This window comes from Neovison vison, chromosome 1 (assembly GCF_020171115.1).
Source record: "Neovison vison isolate M4711 chromosome 1, ASM_NN_V1, whole genome shotgun sequence".
NCBI lineage: Eukaryota > Metazoa > Chordata > Mammalia > Carnivora > Mustelidae > Neogale > Neogale vison.
Window position 1 is genome coordinate 5,757,537 of NC_058091.1, and position 22,806 is coordinate 5,780,342.

The 22,806-nt window shown below is 41.7% G+C and overlaps 2 protein-coding genes across 3 annotated transcripts in view; one reads left to right on the forward strand and one right to left on the reverse strand.

Annotated features, from left to right (window-relative positions):
- PACRG (parkin coregulated) overlaps positions 1-5,929 on the reverse strand; it is a 507,220-nt gene extending 501,291 nt beyond the window's left edge. Inside the window, exon 1 of the mRNA XM_044242604.1 lies at positions 5,467-5,929. Within this exon, the coding sequence (XP_044098539.1) occupies positions 5,467-5,622 (156 nt within the window). The 5' untranslated portion in view covers positions 5,623-5,929. The remainder of the gene's footprint in view (positions 1-5,466) is intronic.
- Positions 5,930-6,109: 180 nt separating this feature from the next.
- PRKN (parkin RBR E3 ubiquitin protein ligase) overlaps positions 6,110-22,806 on the forward strand; it is a 1,310,068-nt gene continuing 1,293,371 nt past the window's right edge. For both annotated transcript variants that reach the window (XM_044242625.1, XM_044242633.1), the window contains exon 1: positions 6,110-6,226. In XM_044242625.1, coding sequence (XP_044098560.1) covers positions 6,220-6,226 — 7 coding nt within the window. In that variant the 5' untranslated portion in view covers positions 6,110-6,219. The remainder of the gene's footprint in view (positions 6,227-22,806) is intronic.

Sequence of the window (22,806 nt, forward strand, 5' to 3'; positions counted from 1 at the left end):
CATTCATTAATCTATTTGACAAAACAAACAAACAAAACAACAACAAAAAAACTCCAGCACCTCTTATGTGCCAGGAACTTAGGGATAGAGATGCAGCAGTGAGTAAAATAGCAATAATTCCCTGCCCTCAAGGATCTTACTCTGTAGCGGAAGAAGACCTAGGATAAACTAAATCAGTATTAGCGGGTGGTCAGTATTTACGGAAAAACACAAGATGTAAAGAAGATGAGTGTGCTGGAGCAGGGATGGAAGAGATTAATAAGAGGTTGAAATTTTAAATAGTCACGGAAGCTGTCAATGCAACGTTAATTTTCGACAAAAAACTGAAGGAACAGGAGATGGTGGTATGTAAGGGGGAAATGCATTTCCACTAGAGGTTACAGAAAGGGCAAAGGCACTGAGCCAGCTGGGCAACTTGCGTATTCAAGGACAGCAAGGACACCACTGTGGATGGAACAGAATGAGTGAGGACGAAAACACTGAAACACCACTTAGGACCTTACAGGAGGATGAGAATTTTAACTTTCACTCTGAGATGAAAAGCCATTGAAGGGTTTGTGATAAGGAATGCCTTGATCTGGCTGAGTTTTAAAGGCATCTCCTGAGCTCCTTAATTAGGGGAGAGGGGTTAAAAAACAAACAAACAAACAAAAACCCAGTCTAAAGACAAATGACTATGATAGCAACAAGAAAGAGGGCGCCACCGATGAAACAGGAAGAAAGGGTAGATTTGCTTACCTTCATTCATCAGATACTTAGTACACTGTTAGGTGCTGCTTAGGATGAAAAAATTAGTTAGTCGTGGGTTCTCCCGTCACAGGGAATTTATAGGAGGTAAAACACGAGTCAAACTATCACAAAAAGTAGAAAACAATGAGCAAAGGATAACTTTCCACCTGGGTTGGCAAAGCGGGAGAATTAGGGCAGTTGTCTTGAAGCAGTGGGTGTTTGAGCCAGCCACAAAACCTGAGCTCCTTCACAGCATGGGTTCTACCGCTTCCTGATTTCTAAACTCCCAGCATGTAAAACAGTGCTTGGCACAGTCAGTGATCAGTAGATACTTGTGCATGAAGTCTGAATGAACGAGGGTGCGTAGGTGTAGGGAGGAGGGCATTCAAGCAAAGGGAACAATGTAAGTGAATCACAACAATGAAGAGTTACAGATTTAATCTGGCAGAAGGAAATGAGCATAGGGGGAGATGAAATTAAAACCTTAGCATGGGATTGCATCACAGAAGACCCTGCTGTCCTGTGGAGGTACCAGTGATGAGAAGGGAACTGTACTGGAAAGATGAATGTAGTAATACTGATAGATGAAACAAACGACCAATGGTGGAAGGAAGCTAGAGACCAGTTTCGATGGTATTGTAAAAATCCGGACAGGTGACAAGGATCTCAGTCAGCTTATTATCACTTGGTCCCCTCATCATTAGTACTTCCACTATACGGAGCAAACATCTGTAAGCCTTACCACAGATGTGTATTTACACGAACTATAATTATTTTACTCATCTGTTTCCTTCTCATCAGCAATATAGCATGCTTAGCACTGGAGGTGGACATTTCTAATTATCCCCCAATTTCCCTTTTCCTGTTTATTACACTGATAAAATGCCTCAAGTTTTTAGCTGGACATGAGCTACCAGCCAGAGACTCCATTTCCCAGCCTCTCCTACAACTGGATGCGGTCATAAGAGCAAGTTTGGGCAATGGATTTGAGCTTGAGTGACAAGTGCAAATTTTAGGACACGCATTCCTAACGAAGCCGCTGGTCCTCCATTTCTTCCTGCCTCTTCTTGTAGCCTGATCCTTACCCGTTTTTCTCTCCCCATGCCTGATGTAGGTGTTAGAGATTATGCCCTTTTGCACCTATAAAATTTTCATAGCCCCTTTCCTGATGAAACATATATGGGGGCCTGGGAGTTGTGTCAAAGGTCAATTTTTTTAAAGTTTTTATAAAAAGGGAAAATATAGGCTAATGACCAAATTCTGGCCAGTGGGATGTGAATGGAAGTGGGGTATAGTGTTTGGGTCTTTCCTCTAAAAGGAAGCTCTCTGCTTTTTCTTTCCTTCTTTCTGAGGGTGGGGATTTGACCCAGGTGGTGGTAAGACCACCTTGACCCATGGCATCATCCTACAGGATATAAAGCAAGAATACACATGTAGTGCTCAACAAACTTGGACTTATATGTAACAGAAACAACTTCCTTCTTAGTTAAACTATGGTTATTTGGACTCTGTTAAAGCAGCCAAATTATATCTTAATACATAATTTATAAATATTGACCATTACCACTATGTGGTGAATGAATGTATGATTGGTAAGTATAAACATCTCTCTATAAGTAAAGTAGTATTAAATAATTATTTCTTCCATTCCCCTAAGCTTTGAACATAAAACACCTATAGTTTATAGAAAAGGAAAGCTACAGTATAAAGCTTCGTTTTAAGTCAACTTCTGTATCATCGTAACTCTGGGTCTGAATCTTAACTTGCTTTATGATAAAGTGTATTAGCACGGAAAGCACCTACTGTCAGTTGAGATTAAACCAATGAAACACTGACCTACTGGTTTCTGGTTATAAGTTATATAGAACCATATAGGTTCTGTTATATGGTTATATAACATACCATGAAACAAGGCCTTTAAAAGGAAACTGGACTATGAAATCTTCAAATTCTGTATGTCTTATCAGTTTTCTTAGGCAAATATATCAATATGAATTTGATTATTAGTCTCTGATTTCAGTAACTTTCTCCTTGCTTGTTTTCATACAGAATGCAACAATTTCAAGGAAGTAAATGAAGAGAAACATCTGATAGTGAGTCTTAAAAACTGGCCATTTATGTTTATTCTTACTTTAGAAATATTTTTATTCCTATAAACAGATTATGACTGTTTAAATAGGAATCTGTTTGTACAGCCCATCTGATCAAATCTGTTTACGATCAAGTGTATTTACTTATGTTACTAAAGCATTCTCAAACACCCAGAGTGCCCACAGAACTCTTTAGGGTTTAGCTGTGTTTGTTTTTTGTGGAAGAGCACTGGGTGGTGACTTGCTTAATTAGCAAGTGTTTGAAAGGTAACTGAAGGTGAGTCCCAACACTGGAAAAACTACTTACGTGTCAGCTTTGGGACAGAGGCTGTAATTTAGAAAAGCTGGAGACTGGCACATTGTTTTCTGAATAGAAATAAACCTTAAGAATGAAATAGAGCTACTCTGACTTTTTAATGCCAAAAGGTTTATGCTGCTGAAGACAGAAATGATGAAATGTAAATATTGAATATGAAAAGGAAATGTTTTGTTTCCTACACCACTGAAGCCCTTTTGTATAAACAGTATCTTTCTATTATCAAGAGTTTATTATTGTATGGTCATTCTCCTCGGAGGACGAAGGACAGGGACTTGGATTTGCTGATCCCAAATCTTCACAACTGTGCCTATGGCTAGCAAGTTCTTGGTTCTTGGGTTAGCTAACCAAAAAAAAAAAAAAGAAAAGGGGTGGGGGCGCCCAGGTGGCTCAGTTGGTTAAGCAGCTGCCTTCGGCTCGGGTAGTGATTCTAGGATCCTGGGATCGAGCCCCGCATCGGGCTCCCTGCTCAGTGGAGAGCCTGCTTCTCTCTCTCTCCCCCTCTCCCTGCCGCTCTGCTTACTTGTGCTCTCTCTCTAGCTCTCTGTCAAATAAACAAATAAAATATTTAAAAAAAAATAGAGAGAGAGAGAGAGGGAGTGGGAGAGGGATAAGGGGTTGCTGATTGAATGAATGAATGAGCGGATAATGCTTTCAACTATAAATTGTAATTTCCCACTAAATGAAGTGAAAGACACATCTGTTTTGAGGGTTTTCCTGGAAATACAGCTATTACACTAAGAGACTTTCCCTAAAAATACAAATATAAGGAGATATTTAACTCAGATAAGTTGTTTATAAAGAAGGCTGCTTCACAGTGGTTTTTGTTATTTTAGTTTCGTAAGCATATTTACTTCATATAGTAATAGCGGAATACTTAATTTTCCAGGAACTATGACTTTAGGTATAAGGCTATGTTAGAAAATAAACATGGTTATAAACATAAATTTAGTAAAGAGAGAATCTGACAAATTTTCTACATGTCTGTGAACAAATATAACACTGAAAAATGACCAAGATTATAATTAGAAATACTGTGTCGAAGAAAAAACAAATAATTAGCTTGAATGGTTATAGTATTTTATATTGCTGATAAGTGAGTCATCTTGACCCCCATGACCACCGATTTATGTGAAAACCATGCAAAAGGACTGCAACTACAACTAGCCAGAGTTTTAGTCTATTTCCACAAATTTTCACTATTGTAAGCCAACTGACACACATTCCAATGATTCAAATATCATGTTGTGTAGCAGTATGGCAATCTGACCTAGGGTTCTAGAAGTTATCTGTTTCATTCATGTAGGTGAAGGATGGGGCTTAAGAATAAGGTATATATTACACTTGCAACACTTACGTAAAAGAAATAATGTGAAAAAAAAAAAAAGAAATAATGTGATACTGGAAAGCAACACTATTCATTTAACATAACGAGCTACTATACAATAAGTCAGATGCTCCCAGAGTGTAAATTGTACAAATTTGAAAGCTGCATTTATTATTAATATCTCATTCCCAGACAGGGGCTGGCTTAGTCAGTCAGAGGTAAAACCTGGTTTAGCATACCAAATTTAAAACTGTTTAACAAATATTAAAGTTTTTTTTTTAAACCTATCATGACATGTAGCTAAATCACTTGTGTGCATTTTAAACCTTCCCCCCAAATAGTATTGAGAATATTTTAATTTTACTACTGTAAATAATAGAAATGAAATACAAATTATAGTAATAGAAATACTTGAACTGAATCTTCAACTTTTTAAAAAAATTATCATTTAAAAGGCCTGGAAAGAGACTTCATATGAAATTGCCTAGCTCTCACAGGCTGATGTTATATTGTAAGGAAGAGGGTTGTTAAGAGTAAATGCAGGGATAGTCTAAAATTTCTTAGGTTGAATTGATGAGATTTTTTTTTTTTATTGTAGGTGATTAATCAGTTCCTGCTTCCAGGTGTGCATCAGCACACGTCAAATTCTGTAAGAGTTTATGATTTCTAAGAACTTGCCTTCTAGAAGGCCCTTTGCTGAGGGGGGACTCCACTAGGAATCGATAAGAGGCTCTTTTGCATTTTCGCGTGGATAGTTTAAGAGTAATTCGGGGTGGTCTGGAAATCATGGGTTATTGGGAAGGTGCTTACGGATGGGATCGCTCCTTCCTACAACCTAGCCGGGACCTCCACTCTCTGCTGGGCACCGTCTGCGGGGGAACTGCCATTCCTGCCATAGACCACCCAGCACACAGATTCGGAATCCACCACAGGACCGGCCAGCATCTATCACCTGGCGTCCCCTGACTCGGAGCGAGGGCATTGAAGGCAGGAAGATCACTTACGACCGAGTTTTTCATCATGGCTTTGACTGTGAAGCCCTCAGAAACCAGGGCGTGAGGCTGGTGCACCGGGAGCGGCTGTTGTGCCAGCAGCTTGGTCCTCTTCGGCATCTTGTCTGGGCATTTGTTTAAGCTCAGGGTCTCTTTTTCTGCCACCATCTTCCTAGGAAATGCCTTGTTCTCATAAAACGTGTAGTGAAAGAGTCAGTGGGTTTTACGGATGTGAGGAGGAGTTCGGGAAAAAATGTAAAAAGGCGCGTTACTGGTAGAAATTCAACCCCTCGCAGTGCCCAGGTTGATCCAGATGTTTGGCAGCTCCTAGGTGCAGGGAGTCGAGGGCGGGGAGGGGCGGGAAGAGGGAAGGACCGCGGCGAGAGCGGCCACAAGCTTCCAAAGGTGAGCCTCCTGGTTGCTAAGCGACGCGTCAACACTGCGGCCCAGTGGCCCAGTCCCCCCGTGACGTACGTTTCCTGGGCCTGACTCCGGAATGGCGGCGGAAGGCGGCCTGCGGAAGGCGGGCGGCGAGCGGGGGGCGGCGGCCGGCGGGCGGGGTGACGAGAAACTACGCGGCAAAACTACGACTCCCAGAAGGCCTCTGGCTGCGCGTCGTCCGCGCGTGCGCGTGCCGACAGCCGGCCTTAGGGGAGGCGAGCGCTGGAAGATTTAGCCCCGGAGCCACTCTGGTGGGCGGCACGTGCGGGTGCGGTTCCCGCGTAGGTCACTCCATGCCCAGCAGCCTCCACCTGCGCAGTGACCATGATAGGTACGTGAGTGCCTGCCAGGTACAGCGTCTCTGCGCCGCCCCGCCGGGCCTCGGCGGACAGGGACCCCCAGGGTGTCCGCCGGTGTCAACTGTCAGTGTCAGGGCGGCCGCGCTCGCCCGTCCTCAGTCCGCGCTGCGGGCTTCCTCGTGCCCGCCGTGGGCTTCCTCGTGCCCGCCGTGGGCCTCGCCGTGCCCGCCGTGGGCCAGGAGTACAAGTGTGTGTTCCAAGCCCCCACCCCGCTCGTGGTTTGGCAGGCTTCCCCCTGGAGACAAGTTCTCCAGGGACCGTGGTGCGCGCCCCCGCGCCTCCCAAGGTGAAGGCTGGGTCGCGCGTCCCCATAGCGAGCGCGGCGCTCAGCCAGACTTGGGGGTTCCGTCTGCAGGTCCCTCGGGGCGCCTGGGAAGCTGCCTTCGGGGTAGGAACAGACTGCAACTCACCGTCTGCAGGTCTCTTTCCGGGGAAACCCTAGCGAAGCGTTAAACTCTGGTGGAAGGTGCCTGCAATGATGATTAGGATCAAAGAAGTTCCTGCTAAGGGATTTAAACGTCTTGCTCCCTCCGAGTTTTCCTTTTAAATCTCTCATTGTAAGTCTGAGATGAAAGAATTAAGAGTAAATAACAAGGATTAAATATTTGCATAATGAATTATTATTGTTATCTAACACAAAATGACCTAGGTGCATTTTTGTGGTGAAAGCTTTGGAAATGGTTTATTGTTTTTAAACACTGTGGTGCGTAAGATTAGCAAAGTTTCTCCCTTCTGGGTTGATTAAACCAAATTTTTTTTTCTCCTAGCGGGAATCTTTTGAAGTTAGTGGAACTGCACAGTATGATTAGAAACCATTGCTTTTTTTTTTTTTTTTTTTAAATGACAGAGACTTGCTCTAGATTGTGTATGTGAGATTTGGTGAGCCTATTTGGGGATTATTCCTGATGAGTGCCACTTACAAAACACTTTCGATTGCAATGAGTACATCCGAAGCCAGTGATCTGTCCAGAAACATGAGAAGTGGATTTTTAAAATCCTTAAGTTTGTATTCACTGATAAAGTCTTAAGTCTTTTTTTAGGAAATTCATGTTAAAATGTAGAACACTGGGAGAATCATCTCAGTGATTATCTAGCGCTGTCTTTGCAGCGCTGCTAAAACCTAATGATGTTGTCCAATTTTTCTTACCTTTCTAGACTTTTGGTGAATGACTTTTGAGAGTCATTAAATTAAGACATTTTTTCTTCTAAATACATTTTTCATATAAACTTTTATAAATCTTCTTGAGATTTTTTTAGGTGACTATTACATATAATCCACTATAAACCCAACTCTCAAACTGAATCAGAAAATCAAGTACAAGAAATTTTCAAAATCCATGATGTCAGTATTCTTTTTAAAGATTTTTTTTTTTTAATTCATTTGAGAAAGATACAGAGACAGAGAGAACACAAGCAGGGGGAGAGGGAGAAGCAGACTCCCCTCTGAGCTGGGAACCAGACATGGGTTGTGATTCCAGGACCTGGAGGTCATGACTGGAGTTGAAGGCAGACACCTAACCATCTGAGCCCCCCAGGCGCCCCTGTGATGTCAGTATTTTATAGGAAAAAAAGTTTGTATTTTATTTTGAGGACAGTTGGGCAAATTTTATTTTAATTCAACTTAATCTAGTGCATGGATTTTTTTTTTAAGATTTTATTTATTTATTTGACAGAGAGAGACAGAGAGAGAGGGAACACAGCAGAGGGAGTGGGAGAGGGAGAAGCAGGCTTCCTGGAGCAGGAAGCCTGATGCAGGGCTCTATCCCAGGACTCTGGGATCATGACCTAGCCGAAGGCAGGTGCTTAACGACTGAGCCACCCAGGTGCCCCTAGTGAATGGGTACTTTTAAAAGCAAATTTATAGTAAAGCTGTATATAAAGACAGGGACTTAAGATCTAAAAATCACGATTCTAAATTATTATCTAATAAATTACTATATAAACACTTTGTTAGGATGAACTATGTTTAGGCAGTTTGTTTAGTTTATTTGGGATTCAGGGACAGGAGAAGAAAGAGTATAATCTTTGGATTTGATTAGATAGTTATTAGTAACTTGTAATTACGGTAAAAATATAGAGTAGATTTTAAAAGATGTTTTTTTCTCATATTCCAGATCCAGTTTTACACAGTGCAAATAAATGTGTATTACAACATGCCCCCTCCCAAGAAGAGTACCTTACATATAAAAACCATGTGGACAATGTGCAGTAAATTATTTTATACAATTAGTTGCATTGCTTAATTCTGTTGTCGGGCATATTTTTATAAAAATCTTCGTTGCCAATTTTGGACTTGGTTGTATAGGAGAGTGTGGAAAGAGTGTTGGAAGGTAAGTGAAAGTGGAGGAAGGGAGAGTGTGCCTAATTCTGTTGGTGGGTACATTGTAGCAAAAATCTTAATTGCCAATTTGGTGCTTGGTTGTGTTGGCAAGTGTGGAAAGGAAGGAGAATGTTTAAAGTAGAGGCAATTAGAAGGAAGTCTTGGAGTGATGGGTTTCCTGTTTCTGTGACTACTCTTTGGGGCCAGGAAAGGCATTAGAGTTTATACCTAGTGATAAACTGGGAATCAAAATATAAATCAGTACATATCTGGGATCTTTTTTTCTGTTAAAGACATTGTGCCACTCAGAACTTGCCCCTTTATGCCTATGCTCTTTTTAATTGCTACACCCTCTTTAATGCAAATAGTACTCTCCCACTTTATATAAATCTTGGCTTACTTTTGAGGAAAAACCAAAATAGGTGAGTTGGTACAATAGGAGTAAAGGGGATTGGCTCTTACCCCACTACCAGTAGAATTAACCTTCCCTTTGCGTTCTTAAAAACTAAGAGAAGGAATCTTAGAAATAATTAATTGTCTCTTAGAAATTATATATTTCTACCTACACAGTTCCACTCTGCAGTAATTCTTGCCTACTTTTTTATTTTGTGGATGTACACAAATTATGTAATTATTCTTCCACAAATGAGCACTTAGTAGGTTTACAGATTGCTATAATCAGAAATGCTTATATTCATATCTTTTTATTTGCATATGAAAGCATATGTGTAAAGAAAAAATCTTGTTACAATTTCAGGGCGGATTTTCTAGTCAAAGAATTAGTGGACTTTGAATTTTTCTAGGTATTTCTAAATTGTTCCAAGGTAAGTCATCCTATTTTACATTTCTGTCTAATGCAACAAGGTAGCAAAAGTTGCCCTGCTCCTCAGGACTGAAAAATTTCAAACAGGCATCCTTCTCAAGGCTAACTCACATACATCAGCAGAGCATCTACTGGGTTTTTCTTTTTTCCCTGTTTCTTTCCATCCCTGCTCAGGTTTGTGACTTTGAGCAGTGCACAAGCTGCACAACTGTGCTTGGTGGCTGTCTTGTCTGGCAGTGTTTATAAGAATGCCCATTTACCCCTTGTGTACATAGAATATTTTAATTTTTGCTTTCCTGTTAAATGGAAATCAATATATTTTAAGTTTTAAAATGAATTTATGAGGGGAAAAAACTCTCTTATGTTTTATTTTATATTGTTTTATTTTCATGAAAGCAGATCCAATAATTGAGTCCCTGTGTGCCTAGTACTACTCCAGGTGCCAGGGATACATGAGTAAATGAAATTTAAAAAAAAAAATGCCCTTGGTATTATGAATGTGCAATCTAACTTTACTATTTGCCTACACATCTGTGTATTTGTTTTAAAGCTTATATGTGATGAATTTTGAAGTCTCAGAGTTTATATTTCTAGTTGCTACTCTGCTACTCTGCCATTTCAATAATTTTAGCTAAAAAGTGACCCTACATGGAAGTACTCAGGATAGGCTCTGAAAGCTCCTATTTACAATGAGGTACAATTGTGTCATAAAGGACATCCTAGTGAATCTTTGCATCAGTGATTTTGTGTAATTATGTACAGTTCTTTGGATCCAAAGGCTCTAAAATGATGACCTTATGCCATTTTCAATTTTGGAATGATTTCTAAGGATTTTTTTGAAGTCTGCATTTTTCAGAAACTTCATGGCTTCATTGCTTGAAAATGATACAATGAAAGTACTTTGTATTAAGATATGCAGATCCATTTCCACCTCCAAAGCTTCTTTGAAAAACGGGGGAAAAAAAATCTCCTTACTTGGAAATGCTTCATATTCATGAAACCAGTTTCAATGCAGAATAGTCTATTCTGTTAGCTTTTAGTTCTTTGATCAATGAAAATTGTTTCTTACCTGCTGTTTCTTCAGCCTTTAATTGTGGCCCAGTGCTTATTCAGAGTTTCTGTTTTAATTTGCATTTAATGAGTTCATTTAAAATATTTCTTTGTAGTAACCTGAATGGTTTCTCTCTTAAGTTTTGTAATATTAAAGAAGGAAATTTATATGACAGTTGGCTGATTTATGTTGCAGCTCGCCTTCCTGGCTTATTTACTTCCCCTTATAGGAGAGAGTCTGGTTAAAAAGAATCGTGGTGAGGTTACTCTGTTTCCCCTAGTACTGTGTGTCCTAATTATCTGGGACTTCTACCAGGTGTATTCCTGTATCTATTTTCACTAACTAGAAACCTTTCTTCCCTGGATTAACAGGTATTTCAGCTCCCACTAATGATTTCAGTGTCAGTTCTTATTAAGGTCCTGGTTCCGGGTGCTGCTGTGCAGGGGAGGAGGTCCGGGCAGGGGGCAAGTGTGTGTATATTGCCCACCAGGAAGGGACACAGGGAAATATGAGACTGTTTCTCTGAGACGAGTTTGTGATCTGGTTGGACTGATAAGACATTTATTTGGGTAAGAATTCCACCCACCCCCATCAGAAGCAGAGTAATCAGAAAGAGATGTGTATATGTGAACACAAACTTGCACACACGAGCACACACACACACCATCACACCACAGATTTTCAGGTCTCTTGTGCACATGTTATTTTCTCACCTTTGAACATCATTCCTCTATAGTACATCTGGAAACGACTGTTCATCCTGCCAGATCCATTTCAAATGACAACAGCGTTAGATGAAGTTTTCCTTAAGATCCCCACCTGTGTGTTAACGCTCACACGTCTCAATGTAAAACAGGCAGCTCCTCCTTTAGAGTCAAGCAGGAGCTTCGCAGCAGCACATAGTACGGAAAAACAAAGACTTGCAGTCATGCCCTGCAGATACCATGCATGACATACAGGTTTACACAGGGAAGCGCTGGCGGGGGCAGCGATAGAGAGCCTGGGGGATCCAGCGCTGAAGGATGAGGAGGAGTTCGTTAGATGAAGGCAACGTTCTGGATGGAGGGACAGACATGAGCCGAGGCATGGCAGGGAGAGGGAAGAGGCCCGCAGAAGTAGGCCGGCCCGAGGCTAGAGGGGCATGGGCTGTCAGCTGTAGGCAGGGTCAAAGACGGTAGCTCTCTACCACAGTGGCAAGGAGTCGGTGAAACATGGTATCCAGAGAGCATCATGAATGGATTATATTTTATTTATTTGTTTCTTTATTTAAGTATAGATTTGATTTATTTATATGAGAGAGAGAGGGCATAATCGGGGCCGGGGGGCAGCCGTGGGAGGGGGAGAAGCAGGTTCCTCGCCCAGCAGGGAGCCTGACGTGGGGCTCCATCCCGGGACTGTGGCATCATGACCTGAGCCGAAGGGAGATGCTCGGCGGACCGAGCCGCTCAGGTGCCCGAGAACAGATTACATCTCAGAGGGAGGTCTGTGGCGGGAACGGAAAGCTGTGGTATAGTTGAGTAGTGCCTCGAAGTCCAGGTAAGTACGAATGGCTTCCTTTATCTCTCAAGCTGGAGATGGTCTTCCACTAAGAGAGGTGGGGTGGTTGTAGGATAGGAGATGGTTTTTCTCAGCCTGGCGACATTTCTGATGTCATTAACTCTTCTTTGATGGAGGGCCACATTTCTTTAAAAAAAAAAAAAAGTACTTATTTTTATAGAATGTATTAAATACCTCTCACTGACAGGTATTTCTTTTCATGTTATTAAAAGTTTAAATTTATTCATGTTTTGGAAGTACTCTGTATGTCCTTTGGTGTATGCCCGTGCTGTTTCGGTTTCTGTGTATAGTTTCTTCGGTAGATGGGGAAAGCACTGTTTCCAAAGCTGGAGTCCGCAGTGACCCAGCGTAGTGCAGAGGAAGGTTGTTTCCTTTCAGTATCTGCATAACTTACACAGCTCGTCCTGTATTGAGACCGTCCTGGGACCAGTGTTTGTGTTTTTAATAGTATTGATAGGTTCTTGATGGTTTCTCCAATTCACTTTTCCTGTTAAAGCTTGAACAGGGCCCCTCATAAAGGTTAACATTAGAGCCCTTTTCACTGGAAGAGAGAAAAAGCTTGAGATGTACAATATATAGCAACCTTACCTGTCCCTCAAACCCCTATTCCCACCCTCATTAAATAGGGAGAAAATAGTGATCAGGGAATTAATATTGGGGTGTCCCAGTTGAGACAGTTTCATTATCTAATCGATGGATGTGCCCCTTCTTCCTATCGTTAAGTGTTTCTGGAGTTTCAGTACATACATTAGGTGACCTGAGATGAAGCCCTTTGAGCTACATTGTGATTTTTTAAGCTTATTGGGCAAATGGATGCGTTTTCTCGAACACGAAAGGTAGGATACACACCCAAAACTTGTTCCGCATGAATAACAGAGAGAAACAGGAATGACCGAGTTTGCAATGTTCGTATTTCACGGAAGCCGCCTGCACTCCCCCTTTGCTTGTGTCTTTCTGTTTCTCCTCCCAACATTACTTCATTTTCTCAGAAACTGGAATTTGAACATTTCATTCTTCAACTTGGAGGACCAGCTGCTGTCTGAGTAATTAAGAATGGGCTCTTTCCTCGCTTGCTGCGGGTCTCCACAGGGCTTGACTGGCAGTTGTAAAAGTGCTTCTGAGGGTCACGGTGGCACCGGCATGACCCACCAGACAGTCTGCGGGAAACAAGCCTTGTTCCTGCGTTTTGCTTCCTTAGGAATCTGGTCTTGAATACACTTTATTCCTTGATCTGGTTCTGGGGAGTGAGGAACTAGGCTGGTGGTGGATTGGGGACCACTTAGGCTTACTGCCTAGAGAATAAAGGTTGAAGAATACTAACTCGTGCTCTAGGATGCTTCTCTCCACCCCTTGAACTCTGGCTTGGAGTCCTTTCGAGCTCCATGCCATGCCCCTGGGGAGTGAGAGCTCCAGATTTAAGCACAACTGAGGCAGCATCCCATGGGCTGCAGAGCACAAACTCACTGAGACGCACAAGTCAGCTGGCGTTCACCAAGTCTGGATGATTCTGTATGACAGTATCAAAACGTGTTTTTAAATGAAGATGCCTGAGTTAATAGTATTGGATAGGAATCGTGTGTGTTTTACTGGGTAGTCAACTTCGACATAATTGTATGATACAAACAGAAAGTAGTATACAGTGACGGTCTGGTATTTGCTTCCACTCTACATTTAAGAATTGGTGAGAAGCCCAGCCATTGGCAGGTTAGGGCATTTCTTCCTTTATTGTGGTCCTCTGTAGAGTTTTCTTTTTCTTCATGGTCCATTTTTATGTATATGCTTGGCATTTGGAGTGTCTCACTTCACGCAAAGTTTGTATCAAATGTATTGTTTCCCTCCCCCCATTGGCTTCATTACAAGGAATTCACTAAATAATCTTAATCTCAGTGTACGGTGATTTTGCACCAGGTCCGTATGCTTGCCTTCATATCCTGGTATCTGCTGGGCATGACAGCATGACTGTACATTTTATAAACTGGTTTTTTAGGGGGGACGTTCTGGAATAATTTTATCTGAGGCCTAACGTATTAGGAGCTTCCTTATAGGTCTAGTCGTGGTTGTCACAATTCTTTGTGTATAAATTTATTAAAAATCCCTTCTGGCTTCTGCAGCCAATTTAATCATTTTATGCCGGGTAGACGGTAAGTCAGGCTGGTGAAGTTAGAGAATGGATCGTGAAGCCATTTGAGGTCAGGTTTCTGGAGGGGACATGATTTTTTTTCTCTTCAAGCAATGACGATAATAAGAATATTAACATTGTGACCTAAGCCTGATAAATGTATAAATTCTTCATTAGTTAAGAAATATTTTTTAAAATATTAATATAAGAGACTAGTTGCCATACCTGAAAACTAGATAACATAGATATAATATATGTTTTACATATATTTACATAACATTATATATGTAAAAATTTCAGAAACTACTCCCCCCCCAAATTAGTCTTTGGATTGTGGAATTTGGTGTTTTTCAGATGTTCAACATCAAGCATGTAATATTTTGCAAATAACAGAAATGCAAAATATGTTATAAACACAGTCTTAAAGATTGGACAAATGTATCACCATTACAGTGTATGTGGAACTCGCAGTATTTCTGTGACAGATTAGGTCAGATAAATTACCATTCGTTGCATCGAGTAATCTCATGTTCTGGTCATAAAAGTAGTATTTTCTGGAAGCCAGATTAGTACCATCAATTCACTAACTTTTAAAAGTGGTATTGTACACTGGTGAGGGGTGGCTGGGTTATTGTGGTTGGTTCTTGTTGCTGCTGTAACAAAATACTGCCAGTTTGGTGGCTAAAAACAACCCAAGTTTATTCTTTTAGAGTTCTGGAGGGCACAAATTCCACGTGAGTTTTAAGGGGCTGAAATCAGTGTTCGCAGAACTGGTTCCCGGAGGCCGCCGCGGAGGCCGCTCCTGGACCTCTGCCTACAGGCCGCGCCCCGGCTGCCGGGGTGTCTGCAGTCACAGCACCGTCCGCTTCTCTGTAGTCAGGCCTCCCCCTGCCTCGCTCTCCTAAGGACACCTGTGATTACATTCCCCATGCCAAGATCCTGAATTTCGTGGCGTCTGCAAACCCCGCTTTGCCGGGCAGTCACACTCCCAGGCTTCAGGGACTAGGGCGTAGCGGGCGTGAGGAGGCTCGCTTCAGCCTGCCGCCGCTGCCGTCAGGGTTTGCAGCATCTGAAAGCGAATTTTGAAGAGTTTTACCATGAACTAAGGAGAACAGATACAAGATGTTGGATTGACCGTGATCCTACCTGATTTGGGGTTTTCTGAGGTTGTTTAAAGGCAATGCAGTAATGTCACACGTGAGGAATCTAGTGTTTATTCTGTGGACAGGTTGATGAGGCTGGCCAAGGACAGAACTCACTTTTCAAGGTAGTTTTCTCAGGTGGCAGAAGAACACGTGGCTACACTCCAGGACTGAAATGGTGAATCGCAGCTGGGTAATTTGCTGTGCCAGGTTGCTCATTTGTATCCTGTAGAGCAGGGGAAGCTTTGTTATGCTTTTGACAGGAAATATGACTTCACACAACAACACATGACCAGGCAAAGCAGGAGCAGAAACCATTTGATGTACATTTTGATTTCTTATTTGCCAGTTCCCTACGATTGTTAGATGCCCATTGCTCCTGTGGAATAGCGTAACATTGTTCTGTCCTTTCTAATTAATTAATAACTAATCTGGCTTGGTTGAAAATTACACAGTTAGAAGTTGTAAATAAATTCTATTAAAGTTATGGAGGACAAAAAAGAATGAAATTATGTACTTTATTTTGCTTAATTTTTTATTCAAAAGACATCAGTATAGAATTTGGTTTCATAAGGCAGTTTTAGCTGTAATGTTTGGAAAATACTCAGTTACCCATTGTTAGTACAGTTAGGGAGAACTCTAAGGGAAATAAGGAATAAATTTTTAAAATAGATGTAGAAATGGATTTGTAAGAAAATAGAAGTTTATTTTAATCGCAAAAAAAGAAGAAAGAAAATAAATGTTAAATTCAACCAATATTTATTGAGACCCTGTGTTATAGGAGCCGTCACAGGTAGCAGCTCTGCAGATCCGAATGAGGAAGTAGCAACTCAGTATCTTCACTGATACCTTACAACTCAGCATCTTCACTGCCTACACCAGCAGAATCGTGATCAGCAGCAACAAAAGTTATAATGGAAGTGTGCTGACTTGCATAAGGGCACCTCCAGAGAAGAGGTGGCATTTGCGCTGGACCTTTAGGGACGAGCAGTCTCCTGAGCAGGGGAATAGAGTGTGTTCCTAACGGAGCAAGATGCTGGGGCTTGATGCTGGGGCTTGACCACGGAGACTGTGCTGGGGATGGAGGATTTGTGGACGGGAGCTGGGAGTGTGAGGACCTCAGAGAAGGAAATGAGGAGGGATCAGGGTGACGAGAGATAGAGGCCTGCTCAAGACAGTTTTCTGTCCCGTGCTGGAGGGTGTAGCCACGTGTTCTTTTGCCACCTGTCCCGTGCCGTGCTAATAATGAGGAGCCACTTGGTCTGCTTGCCAGGGACAGGCATGGTCAGATTTATTTTCAGAAGGATTGCGTTGGCAGCGGGATCAAGTTAAATCGTACTCCCTTTAGGATGACAGAGTTACGGCAGTACTGATCTGGCCCATCGGATGTAATGAGGAGTCGCAAGTGTGAAACAGACGCTCTGTGTCGAATCCCAAGACCCAGACCCATTGGGGTCGAGGAAGGAAACTTGATTGCCTGCTGTGGTCACTGGCGGGTGAATATAACTTGATGAATCAGGGCTCTTCTACGACACTAGAAAGTGACAGTGTCTGTGACTGAAAGTAAGACATGAATTCAAATAAAAAAAATAGGCAATATCTAAGGTAAACGCCACGTTTGCTGCATTGCTTCCTACTTAGGATCTTTGAGCTACGAGGACAATTAGCTGTGCATTGATCATCAGAGGAAAGTAATCCTCCAAAAGACTTGTGTACTTCAGATATTTTGATGGAATGATTTTCCTGCTAAAGTTTAAAGACCTAATCTCATTTCATTCTAATGTTGTGTATACTTACTTGCCTCCTTCTTGGGGGAGGACGTCCGCTTGTACTTAAGAAATGTTGAATGAGTGGAAGTGTGACTCCAAGGAGAGGGGACCATTGTCGTGTTTCTGGCTTTGTCTTCTCTAAGCTCCCTTCCTGTTGCTGAGGTTGAAGTACATCCTTGGAAGAATCCACTCTCTACTGATACTTGCGGTGGGCGGGCCCTCATCTAAATTAATTTTGTAATCCCCAAATGGTGCATAATCCCAGTAAGTGTCGAGGTGGATAAAAGATTAGAAAAGGCAATAGAATAGAAATTATATGGTTTGATTTGGGCATAGATGAGGTATTTTAAAATGTTTCGTATTCTGAGAAGAGATTTATTAATTCTAGAGTCATCTTAGTCTGTCACATTTTCCTGTGCAAAAATTGAGCTAGTACAGGATAATAATGTCTTTCTTTTTTTCTTGGGTCTTTTCTGGTATTTCTCCTTATTGCTTCTCTAATGCTGCCATTAGAGGGAAGCGATTCCATTATTTTAGCTGCGATTTTAAAGTGGTTATTCCTGCAGGATATTTTGAATGTAAATCACATGGATGCATTGTCTCTTTTCCACTGTTAGTTTTTAACTTCACGACAAACACAGACCCCAGTACTTTGCTGGGGTCTGTATTTACTTGTTTCCCTAATGCACCTTTTCTCCATGGAATATTCTCAGTAGAAACATATGCTCAGAGCTTCAAAGTAATTACAATATCACTAAAAGCTTCATAATCATATTACTGAAACTAAATGTTAAAAAATTTGATTTTCCTTGATCTAATCATTTCAATTTAATTTTAGGCTACCGCATGATTGATCGAGGAAACCTGGCAGGCCAAAGTCAAGGAGTGTTTATAATGCCTATAGCCTTGCTCAGAAAACTTCAAGGCAATTTAATTTGGGTAGGAATTCATTTTAATTATTCTGAGGGATTCTTTTTAAACGGGAAAAATAGATTTGTTTCCGTGCTCTTCGTGTTTGGCCTGCTCTGATGTCATCCACACAGTTTTCTGTCTGGAGTTGTCGCCCTACCTCCTTCTTAACCCTGCTAGACAAAGACCCTGGAATGGACAAAGGTCCCAGCTCTAAAACAAAGAACCGAAGTCAGATTCTTCTTCATAGTTGTTCTAATGATGTTCTTTCATGTTATTTATAAGACAGATTTAAACTTCAACCTTTTTTTTTTTTTTTAAATTATGGATAGTTTTGAAATATTTGTGTCTCTGCAGTAAGCAAGACACCCCAGCAGTGTCTGCATCAGGGTGTATCCTATGTCCACATAATTGAAGAGTAGGACATGAGGGTACAGACATGATGAATAAGCACAGCTGCCTTCTCCACATGGCTCCCAGGGGGCGGGGGAGGGGTCACCCATCAAATTCGTGTCTGTGGTTGTTCTCAGAAACCATTCATTTGTATTTTTAATGAATTATGGAGACAACTGAATATGAAATTACCTTCTGAGCTTGTGGATTTCCCTAATTGTTAGCAAGTTTGTTTTAATCACATGCATTACAACGCAGTAAATCTGGAATATTTACAGATCACATTTGATACTTAGCCTGAAGTCTGGACATAACTCTGAGGGAGTTGGATTTTGACATTTATAATTCTGCTTCTAAATTATTTCATTTCTTTCTCAACTTCTTTCTTCTTTTGCTTGTAACAGCGAGTGATAACTAGTAGACAAATCTTTTGTAGTAATCATACACAAATCACTCTGTGACATTTGGGTCTGCTCATTAAATTTCTGAAGGTAAACTTTGAATCCTAAATATTTTGCTTTTGTAGGATTTTTTTTTTAAGATTTTATTTATTTACTTATTTATTTGACAGAGATCACAAGTAGGCGAGAGGCAGGTGGAGAGAGAGGGGAAGCAGACTCCCTGCTGAGCAGAGAGCCCTATGTGGGGCTTGATCCCAGGACCCTGGGATCATGACCTGAGCCAAAGGCAGAGGCTTTAACCCACTGAACCACCCAGGTGCCCACTTTTGTAGGATTTTTGACAATAGAAGATAAAATTGTCTTTCTTAACTCTTTTTATTCCCTGAATCTTGCATACTTTTCCTGCTTTCCCTCTCCTTTGGCAGAGACCTAATTTTATAAACAATAGTTTTTTTTTCTTTTTTTTAAGATTTTATTTATTTATTTGACTGAGAGACAGCACAATTAGGCAGAGCAGCAGGAAGAGGGACCCCGATGTACGGCTCCATCCCAGGACCCGGGGATCCTGATTGACCTGAGCCATAGGCAGCCACTTAACCAACTGAGCCACTCAGGTACCCCAAATAATAGTCTTATAGCCATTTTTCTGCCTCGATGAGGGTAGGCTTATTGTTTGTTTGGTTGATTGATTGATTAATGGTTCTTCTGAAAATCAGGCTTGGAATTAAAAAATATATATAAATATAAAAATAAATATAAAATATATTACCCCCCCCCACACACACACACGGCCTGTAGCTAGTAGCATCCCATATTCACTTCCTTTCCTGTTCAGGCCGTAGTCCAAATCACTCTTTCCCCTAACATAGAATATAATGATATCTCATATGCTGAAGGTTTTTCTCCACACTATAACGTAGTAAAGTGGTAGTACTAGTTCCGCTTCATAGGGATTTTGCTACAGAAGAGCTAGAACTGAAGGAAAGAATTCCAGCTTTATGTGGAGGCCCAGTAGAAGAATCCACAGATTTAGGTTCTAGAAGATAGGGAAGTGATCTAGGTTTTTACATTCATGTGTTAATGATTTTCTCTTGCTTTCATCCAGCAATCTAGGATGAATAGCTTCAACTTTGTGACATCTGTGTCAGTTTGTAGTTGAACATTAAATATGGATGGTTGCCTGAACAGGGTAGGTAGGTAGCCTGCTAATGTATCATGGGTGCTGTCAGAAGACACAAGACTCTGGGTCAGAGAAGGACTTTATTACTCATGGCACAGCAAATTTCACAAGTGTTACCATATTTACACCAGTTTCCTTTGCCCCACATCCTGTAAGGCTGGTGTGCTTTGGCACAAATGGATGCCGCTGCATACAGTGGGTTTGCATTGCAGTTGAGGACTCTTTATTGAGCTTGAAGCGTCTGCCACTTTTTTCATTTTTGGGATTTTATTCATTCATCTGAGAGAGAGAAAAAGAGGGAGCATGAGCTGGGGAAGGGCACAGGGAGAAGCAGGCTCCCACTAAGCAAGGAGCCTGATGAGGGGCTTGATCCCAGGACCCTGAGATCATGACCTGAGCTGAAGGCAGGTGCTTAACCCACTGAGCCACCAAGGTGCCCTGCACCTGCCACTTTTATAGCAAGCAATAAGCAAACCTTTTCTTTGGGGGTAGACATTATCTTATTTCTTAAGGTTGTTGAATATGTAAGTAACCCTTATGCATTCAACAGTGGTCCAGGTAAGGAAATTGAGGCCATACATTCTAGGTCCACTTAGCAAGATATGTAGGGGAGTATGAGTCCTGAAGAAAACTCTCTCTCCTAATATGCAGCAGCCTTTAATACACCATTTTGGCTTGTGGTGAATTATCACATGAGTCATTATCACGATGGTCATTCTGATTCATTGGGCCAACAGAGACTTGGATCAAATCTATTCAGCTTGTCTCATAGGGCGTTTAATTTAAGCTGTGATCAGTAGGATCCCAAGCACCAGGAAGAGGCCAGCTTGCAACACTGACTCTGCATCCATCTGTCCCCATCCTGTCAGGGTCTCTGACTCAGCCTGATGTGAATAATCCCAGGGGGTGACCAGTTGCTCTTAGTTATTATGGAATCTACTCTCTGTTATGACCCATATAAGGAAGTTTGGAATAACATTGCCAATAGTTATAACAGTTATAATAGTTATAACATGGTCCAGAAAGTAACCTTCATGCCCAGTAGAGAGCTATTTCATGTTCTGCTTGCTCTCACATGGAGAGCACAGGTCACTCTAGTATGGAATTTGCTGCTACCCTTGATTTGGATCACTGTTAGGTTTAACTAAGCAACATAGACGGTCTTCTGAAGAGCTGTAGCCTTGACCGCCATGCAGGGCTGCTTTGGAATCCAGATAAGCCCATGAATTTGGATCCATCAGTCTGAGATAAGATTGCGTCTGGGAGTTTGCACAGGTGTGATGGGATGGCCCATGTTTTGGAGCTGCCGTTGATGGCATGAGGCTCAGCAGAACAGTTCAAGAACAGCCACATCGAGTCCACATGACTTTTTCTGTTTTTGTAGCCATGGATGGGGATGACAGGCTTAGAAGTGTGTTAGTGAGTCAGATTGCCAGTCATCACTACTCCTTGACGCGTGTGGATCATATGACTGTTTTGCCAGGCCAAGGTACCGGATATAGAGAATTAAGAGAGCATTGATGACACCTGTCAGACCTCTTGGGATTTGACATGATCCCTCCCAGTTGCCAGATTTGCTGCTGTCCCTCCACAGCCAGGGAGATTTGGTTATGTCCCCTTGCAATAGTTATACCTTTATCATTTCTCCAGTTTGAGCTTTTGTTTAGAAGGTCCAGGTGCCTGTGGGATAAGGGCATTTTTACACAATTTATAGAGACTCATTAAGCCCACCCCTTTGACCACTGGGGAGCAGTAGACTCAGCTAAGTAACCCAAACAGTCATTATCTTCATTATCTGGGATCTAGGACCCTGCTAGTCCAATACAGATATCTGGTGGCTGAACTAAATTTATGTTTGAATCTTCTAGGACCCCTTTTGAATGGACTTCCACCAGGAGGGTTTATCAGTTATCCTGGCCTGAGATTCCTCTTAGGGGAAAGAAAAACACATTATGCCCAAGAGTGGTCAGGGAGAAATCTCAGATTTTCACAGTTAAATCAGTGTAACTCCTTACCCTTTCTGGGGATGGCCCCATCTAGTGACCGAACTGCCTTATTAAGGTGTGTAACCCAAGAGGTGGTGAGTGAGGTTGAGTCAGAAATTGTTTTGAATTGATTCTTAAAGTCCCTTTTATCTCTCAATAATGACAGCAATTTGTGGTTGATAAAGATCTTGAAATGTCTGTTGATCACTTTGGCTATTGTCTCGCTATTGGGTGGTTTTTATGGCAAAAGACACACCATTGTCAGACTCAAGATAGTTTGACAAAATTTAAGAACATGACACCATTTAGTTTCAAGAGACGCAGTGGTATAAACAAAGTCAGCTGACTGGACAGTAACCTATAAAACTGTTGACAATTATAAATCTTTAGGGTTATCTCAAAATGGGAATCAAAGGTTTAATGTAGTAATTTTGCTGGGAGTACACAGGGCAAACATGGTCTTCTTTTCTGAAAGACAAATGGGTCAACTTTTGGAAGGAGTCACAAGTCTGACTTGCAGTGGTAGCTTCTGCATCTGAAATACCTTTACTCTGTGCTCCATCCATGATGTGGATCCCAGTAATGATGGCAAGGGTCTGGGCAGCACAGGCTTGAACCACAGCCTGATTCCTATTGGTCATTGGAGAACCGACCCATACCATGAGCTCCTATGTCAGTGACCCACACTGATCAGCACTCACAATTTTCTATGGTTTGTGGCCCCACGGAGAGGGGCTCATTAATTTGCCCGTCTCTAGTTTTTCAGATGGCAGACAAGACAGTCATCTAAACCACTGGCAGTTGTCTGAGAGTCTGTAAAAGTACAGAATTCCTGGCCCTTAGGAGCGTTGTCTAAGACAAGAGAGACAGCTTTCCATTCAGACCATGGTGTGAGCGGTCCTT